Source organism: Elephas maximus, chromosome 3, assembly GCF_024166365.1.
Source record: "Elephas maximus indicus isolate mEleMax1 chromosome 3, mEleMax1 primary haplotype, whole genome shotgun sequence".
NCBI lineage: Eukaryota > Metazoa > Chordata > Mammalia > Proboscidea > Elephantidae > Elephas > Elephas maximus.
The window spans coordinates 22746381-22754408 of record NC_064821.1 but is presented as its reverse complement, the minus strand read 5'-3'; the positions used below and the strand labels follow the sequence as shown (position 1 = coordinate 22754408).

Genomic DNA, 8028 nt, shown 5'->3' with positions numbered 1-8028 from the left:
ATGTTTCTGAAACCTTATTTGCTTTGATTCCTTCTCATTGATGTATTGATAAGAGTGTATGGAAGCTTTTAGTTTTCTCCTTAGTTACCTTATTTTGCAATTTTTCTTTGTCATCTCTAGTGGAGTCATTGTTTGATATAGTAGAGCCAATACAAAGAAATACAGTTGAGTAAAATTAATTAAATCATTGAAGTCATAGTGGGCTGGCCATACTATTAGGGATCTCATATAAAACTTTTTAAAGTGTATTTGTGGGGAAAAGTTTTTTTGCGGAGATGGACTTTATTTTGAGGAAGCCATTTTGTATAAAATAGGACAGTGGAAAAGGAGAGTTGGCAGGCTTAGGGACTTTAATAGTAGAAGAATATGGGAGAACGTATTTAGAACCTGGAATGTGAAAGAATCTGGACATTGAAATATTTCCAATTTTATTTATTAAAATACAATATGTAAAACAGTGTGTAAAACATATCTATAGTTCTTAAAGAATAGTAATATAATGAAAACTCATATGCCTGTGACCTAGTTTAAAAAATAAAGCAATGACATCACCATAGAAACCATTTGAAAGGTCTCCCTGTGTTCTTGCCTTCTACCCTCCTGGTGGCAAACACTATCTTGAATTCCGTATTTATCATTTTCTCTGATGTTCTTCAATTTGTTGAATCTTTTTATTATGGACTGAATTACATCCTCCAAAAAGCCCTAATTCCCTAGTACCTTTGAAGGGGATCTTGTTCAGAAATAGGTTCTTCAAAGCTGTTATCAGTTAAGGTAACATGAGGTCATAATGGAATAGAGTGGGTTCAAATTCGATAAGTGGTATCCTTATAAAAGAGACAGAGACAGAGGAAGGATGGTCATCTGAACACAGAGGAAGAGTTATGGTGCCGCTGCAAGCCAAAGAATGCCTGGGGATGGATACCAGAAACTGTGAGAAACAAGAAAGAATCTTTCCCTAGAGCCTTCAGAAAGACAATAGCCTCCTGACACCATGAATTTCAGACCTCCAACCTCCAGAATTGTGACACAACAATTTTTTCCATATTTTAAGCCACCTACTTTGTGGTACCTTTTTATGGGCTCTAGGAAGCTAATAAACATGTGAAATTGGCAGTATTAGATCCTATTTTCTTTATAAAACTGGCAATGGAATTAATGATTATTTTTAATCACCTCTATGTTTATCCCTATCCAATTTACAAATTTGTCTCTTTTTAAACTTGTTAATAGATAAGTCTTAATGTATGAATTTTGTATCCTGATTATGCTTTTTGAAATTCAGTCGTGTTGCTGGGTGTAGCAGTAATTCATTGACAAACAATGCTGTATTTTTTTACATCATGTATGGTGACATTACATAACAGATATCTTTTCTAATGCAGATGTTTTGTTGTTAGGTGCCATCGAGTCAGTTCTGACTCATAGTGGCTCTATGTACAACAGAACGAAACACTGCCTGGTCCCGTGCCATCCTCACAATCATTGTTATGCTTAAGCCCATTGTTGCAGCCACTGTGTCAATCCATCTAATTGAGTGTCTTCCCCTTTTTTGCTGACCCTCTACTTTACCAAGCATGATGTCCTTTTCCAGAGATTGATCCCTCTGGACAACATGTCCAAAGTATATGAGATGTAGTCTCACCATTCTTGCTTCTAAGGAGCATTCTGGTTGTACTTCTTCCAAGACAGATTTGTTCGTTCTTTTGGCAGTTCATGGTATATCCAATACTCTTCTCCAACACCACAATTTAAAGGTGTGAGTTCTTCTTTGGTCTTCTTTATTCATTGTCCAGCTTTCACATGCATAGGAGATGATTGAAAACACCGTGGATCGGGTCAGGCGCAACTTAGTCTACAAGGTGAAATCTTTGCTGTTCAAAACATTAAAGAGATCTTTTGCAGTTGATTTGCCCAATGCAATGTGTCTTTTGATTTCTTGACAGATGCTTCCATGGGTCTTGATTGCAGATCCAAGTAAAATGAAATCCTTGATAACCTCAGTCTTTTCCCTGTTTATCATTATGTTCCTTATTGGTCCAGTTGTGAGGATTTTTTCTTTCTTTGCATTGAGATGTAATCCATACTGAAGGTTGTGGTCTTTGAACTTGATCAGTAAGTACTTCAAGTCCTCTTCACTTTCTGCAAGCAAAGGTTGTGTCATCTGCATAACGCAGGTTGTTAACGAGTCTTCCTCCAATTCTGATGCCTCCTTCTTCTTGATACAGTCTTCTCAAATTATTTGCTCAGCATACAGATTGAATAATTATGGTGAAAGGATGCAACCCTGAAGCACACCTTTCCTGACTTTAAACCACAAAGTGTCCCCTTGTTCTGCTCAAAAGACTGTCTCTTGATCTATGTACAGGTTCCTCATGAGCAAAATCAAGTGTTCTGGATTTTCCATTCTTCTAAATGTTATCCATAATTTGGTATGATCGACAAAGTTGAATGCCTTTGCATAGTCAATAGAACACCAAGCTGAACCGAAGGCATTGGTGAAAAACAAAGTTCCACAAATTGATAGAATACCAATTGAGATGTTTCAACAAATGAATGCAACACTGGAAGCACTCACTTGTCTATGCCAAGGAATTTGGAAGACAGGCAGCTACCTGGCCAAACAACTGGAAGAGATCATATTTGTGCCCATTCCAAAGAAAGGTAATTCAGCAGAATTATCAACAGACCACAGCCTTCAGTATGGATTACATCTCAACATAAAACAAAAATCCTCACAACTGGACCAATAAGCAACATCACGACAAACAGAAAAGACTGAATCTGTCAAGGATCTCATTTTACTTGGATCCACAATCGACACCTATGGAAGCAACAGTCAAGATATCAAAAAATGCATTGCGTTGGTCAAATCTGCTGCAAAGGACCTCTTTAAAGTGTTGAAAAGCAAAGCTTTCACCTTGAAGACTAAGGTGCACCTGACCCATGCCATGGTATTTTCAATTGCATCATACACATCTGAAAGCTAGACGGTGGATAAGGAAGACTGCAGAAGAGTTGACGTCTCTGAATTGTGGTGTTGGTGAAAAATATCGAATATGCCAGGGACTGCCAAAAGAACAAAAAAAATCTGTCTTGGAAGAAGTACAACCAGAATGCTCCTTAGAAGCAAGGATGGCGAAGCTGTGTCTTACATACTTTGGACATGTTGTCAGGAGGGATCAGTCCCTGGAGAAGGTCTTCATGCTTGGTAAAGTACGGGGTCAGTGAAAAACAGGAAGACCCTCAATGAGATGGAGTGACACAGTGGCTGCAACAACGGGCTCGAGCATAACAACGAATGTGAGCATGACGAAGGATCAGGCCGTGTTTTGTTCTATGGTACATAGGGTTGCTATGAGTTGGAACCAACTTGACAGTACCTAACAACAACAACATATATATATATATGTATATATATATATATATATATATATAGTTGTCTTAGTTATGTAGTTCTGCTATAACAGTACTACCACATATGGATGGCTTTAACAAAGAGAAATTTATTTCCTCACAGTAACCCAGTAACCCAACCCAGTGCCGTAAAGTAGGCTAAAAGTCCAAATTCAGAGTGTTAGTCCCAGGGGAACACTTTCTCTCTCTCTTGGCTTGGAGAAAAGTCCTTCTCATCAATCTTCCCATGGTCTAGGAGCTTCTCCTTGCAGGAACCCTGCATCCAAAGAACACACTCTGCTGACGGCACTGCTTTTTTGGTGGTATAAGGTCCCCCTGTCTCTCTGCTTGCATCTCTTTTTTATATCCCAAAAGAAACTGGCTCAAGATACAATCCAATCCTGTGGATTGAGCCCTGCTTTGTCAACACGACTGCTGCCCCTCCACCCTGATTAACGTCATAAAGGCAGGATTTATAACAGATAGAAAATCACATAAGTTGACAAAATGGTGGACAATCACACAATACTGGGAATCATGGCCCAGCCAAACTGATACACACATTTTTGTGGGGCACAGTTCAGTCTATAACAAGTGTCATGTCACTTGTGAATAGATGTAGTGTTTCTTTTCTTTTCCAATTTGGATGTCTCCTATTGTCTTGGTCTTTACAGATTTGCATTGCCCTGGGATCAGAATGACAACAAAAGTGTTTGGTTAATGAGGAGCTTTGGCTATTGAGCCTCAAGGGACATACAGACTGCAAACAGTCTGCTGTGACCACTTCACTCAACAGCCCTCCCATAGTCAGGAAGCAGGCACACCTGAGACTCCGCCCACAAATGATGCTACTTACTCTGAGACCTCATGCCTCATTTAGCTCCTTTGCCTTTCCTGAGGACATATCTTCCAACTTCACCATCCAGGGCAGGTGTGATCATTCCTCAGTGCTGTCAGCCAGGTAACTAAAAATGGCTTAGCTAATGTCTGGAAATAAGGACGGTTATTTTAATACAGATTCATCCAGGTGAAGATGTGAATAGATTGTATGCATAAAATGATTGGAACCAAGTAACCCATAGAACTTCTGCCTGTCTGCCAGAAATATTCTGACATTTTTCCTTGCATCTTAGCATCAATGTTCAAGCAACTCTCATTCCATTAGCCTCCTTCTCTCTGTAAGGGCAGGGGCCCTGTTCTTCCTGAGCAAACAGGATGACTATAACAGAATTGTCTGACATTTACCTACATTCTTGTGGGGAAGGGGACTGCTTCACTTTACCCTTCCATCTCCGGTTCTTAACACACTTTCATATTAACTCTGTTGTCTGCCTCTCAACTATGATGAAGGAGTTGGAGGCCCAGACAGACACATTAGGCTACTTCCCTATCTGTTTGTTTTTGTAAAATTACCTAATATATAAAAGATCATGCCAGCAGATTGTGCAAAAACAGAACAAAAACCATGGATGCAATTTTGCCCCTTTCTAGAATTCTCTGCTGTATCAACATCTGTTTATTTTTGAAGTAACAAAGTATACATAATGAAGACATCCCATTTGTTTTCCTCTTTCTTCCTTTTGTTCTTTCCCAAGATGATTTTTGCCTCTGGTGATGCAGCGTCTGCTGTTCCAGGAACCATGCATTTTACTGTCTTATCATATCTTTTCCATCATTCATCAACAATATGGAACCCAGAAATAAAACATATTTCAAAATTCCTTCTCCTGGCACTGATAGAGGATCTAGAACTGCAGCCCCTCCTCTTTAGCCTGTTCTTGTCCATGTATGTGATCACTGTCCTGGGAAACCTACTCATTGTCCTGGCTGTCACCTTTGACTCCTACCTCCACACCCCCATGTATTTCTTTCTTGCCAATCTGTCCTTCACTGACATCTGTTTCAGCACAGCCACGATCCCAAAGATGCTGGCGAACCTCCAAACACAGAATCAGAGCATCACTTATGCAGGCTGCCTCACCCAGCTCTGCTTTGTCCTGATTTTTGGTGCTTTGGAAAATTTTCTCCTGGGAGTAATGGCCTATGACCGCTATGTGGCAATTTGTCACCCACTGACATGCACAGTCATCATGAACATTCGCCTCTGTGGCCTGCTGTTTCTACTTTCCTTGTTCATTAGGATCATGAATGCCTTGTTCCACGGTCTGATGGTGTTGCAACTGTCCTTCGGCCCAGATCCGGAAATTCCTTACTTTTTTTGTGAAGTTCTTCAGGTCATTGAGGTTGCCTGTTCTGATGCCCTCCTCAATAACATCTTCTCATATTTTGCGGCTACCATATTATGTGGTGTTCCTCTCTCTGGGATCATTTTCTCTTATATACAAATTGCTTCCTCCATTTTGAGAATGCCATCAGCAGGTGGAAAGTATAAAGCTTTTTCTACCTGTGGGTCTCACCTCTCAGTTTTTTCCTTGTTTTATGGGACAGGCTTAGGCACGTATGTTAGTGCTGCATTTACACACTCTTCCAGGAAGACTGCAGTAGCTTCAGTGATGTACACTGTGGCCACTCCCATGATGAACCCCTTTGTCTATAGCCTGAGAAACAGGGATGTGAAGGGGGCTTTGAGAAAAATTTTCAGGAGCATAACTGCTTTTCAGTGATTATCTTACCACTTTCAGCTTGGATTTCTAGATGGCATCAAAGGGAAAAGAATACATGTGAGGCAGAATGCCTGACTCTCCCATTACCACGTTCTTTTAAAATGACAACACAACATAATGGCTAAGTGCATTTCAACTTAGGTTTGAAATTTGCCTTTATTCTTTGTGTAGCTCTGTGTTGTTTGACAAATTATTTTAATTCTCTAAGCTGAGTCTCTTTGGGCAAGTTCCATAGAAGCGGAGCCTGAGGCAGGGTTGATTTATTTCTGTGGCACAGTCTCAGAATAAAGAAAGCAGGAGACGGTAGAAGGGTAGGGAAAGGATGCAGACAAGGCTGTGGGAAAAGCTAGAGACTAGCTTCCGCCTGATGCCATGGATTGAGTCATGTGAATGGAAATCAGGCTTAATCCCACTGCGAGACCAGAGAGCTGACCCTTTATGCCCAAATTTAGATATTAGTATGACATGTCGTTGGTAAAACCTGTGTGTCCGGGTAACGTTAGCATCCACCATACTCAGTTTAATCATTTATTTTTGTACTGGGTGTTGTTGCTAGCTGCCATCACCTTGGCACTTGACTCATGGCAACCCCATCCATAATGGGTAGAATCATTGTGATCCACAGGGTCTCACTGGCTGATTTCTTTGGGAGAAGATAGCCAGGGCTTTCTTCCTAGTTAACCTTAATGTGGAAGATCCACTGAAACCTAGTCAGCATCATAACAATGCTCAATGCTCCACGGACAGACAGGTTGTGGTGACACATGAGGTTTATTGACCAAAAATTGAAACTGGGTCTCTCGATGGAAGGTGAGAATGCTACCACTGAACCACAATTTCCCCCTACAAAATGTATAAAATTGGCATATTTGGATTGTCTCAGTGGCTTCAGATGACTGTGATAATTGAATCTTATTAGAAGGCTTTGCTTCTAATAAGAAAATATGAACCTTGACTCTAAAATACATAAACAATAGAGTTAACTTTCATTACAAGAACTTCAGAGATAGAGAATGCAAAAAAAAAAAACAAAAGAATTTTTTTACTCTTCCATGAGGTGGCTTCAACAAGGTACCTTCATCCTAGGAATGGTTACCCTCATGGCCAGGAATGGCTGCCACAGACTTAGGCATCATATCCAGTTATAATGCTCAATCACACAAGGTCACTGTTTCTCCCTGAACCTGTTGTTAATTGTCATTTTTAGGTGCTTTCGAGTAGGTTCCGGCTCAAATCAATCCTATATACAACAGAATGAAACACTGTCCAGTCTTGCACTGTTCTCACAATCTTTGCTATGGTTCAGCCATCTTTAAACCTACTGTGTCAATCCATCTTATTGAGGGTCTTCCTCTCTTTTACTCACTGCCTACTTTGCCAAGCATGATGTCCTTCTCCAGTGACTGGTTACTCCTGATAACATGTCCAAAGCACATCAGACAAAGTCTCTTTGTACTTCCTTCTAGGGGGCATTCTGAGTGTGCTTCTTCCAACACAGATTTGTTTATTCTTCTGGCAGTCCACAGTATATCCACTATTCTTCCCCAGCACCATAAATCAAAGGCATCAACTCTTCCTTGGTCTTCCTTATTCATTTTCCAGCTTTTGCATGCATATGAGGAGATTGAAAATGCCATGGCTGGGGTCTGGAGCACCTGGACCCACAAAGTGACATCGTTGTTTTTTAACACTTTAAAGAGGTCTTTTGCAGGAGATTTCCTGATTGCTGCTTCCATGGGCATTGATTGTGGATCCAGCTAGAACGAAATCCTTGGCAAATCCCATCCTTCCTCTGTTTATCATGATGTTTCTTATTGGTCCAGTTGTGAGGAGTTTGTTTTCTTTATGTTGACATGTAATCCATACTGAAGGCTGTGGTCTTTGAACTTCATCAGTGCTTCAAGTCCTTTTTGCTTTCAGCAAGCAAGGTTGTGTCATCTGTATGTTGCAGGTTGAGTTTTCCACCACTCCTGATGTCACATTCTTCTTGATATAGTCCAGCTTCCTG

The 8028-nt window shown here is 40.4% G+C and overlaps 1 protein-coding gene across 1 annotated transcript; it reads left to right on the top strand.

The window, feature by feature from the left end:
• Window positions 1–5285: 5285 nt before the first annotated feature.
• On the top strand, window positions 5286–6020 carry LOC126071077 (olfactory receptor 7G1-like; the record flags this gene model as incomplete). The annotated part of the gene is made up of 1 exon (XM_049875372.1): window positions 5286–6020. A coding segment is annotated over one exon (735 nt), but the record flags the coding sequence as incomplete, so codon positions are not given.
• Between the last annotated feature and the right edge of the window lie 2008 nt (window positions 6021–8028).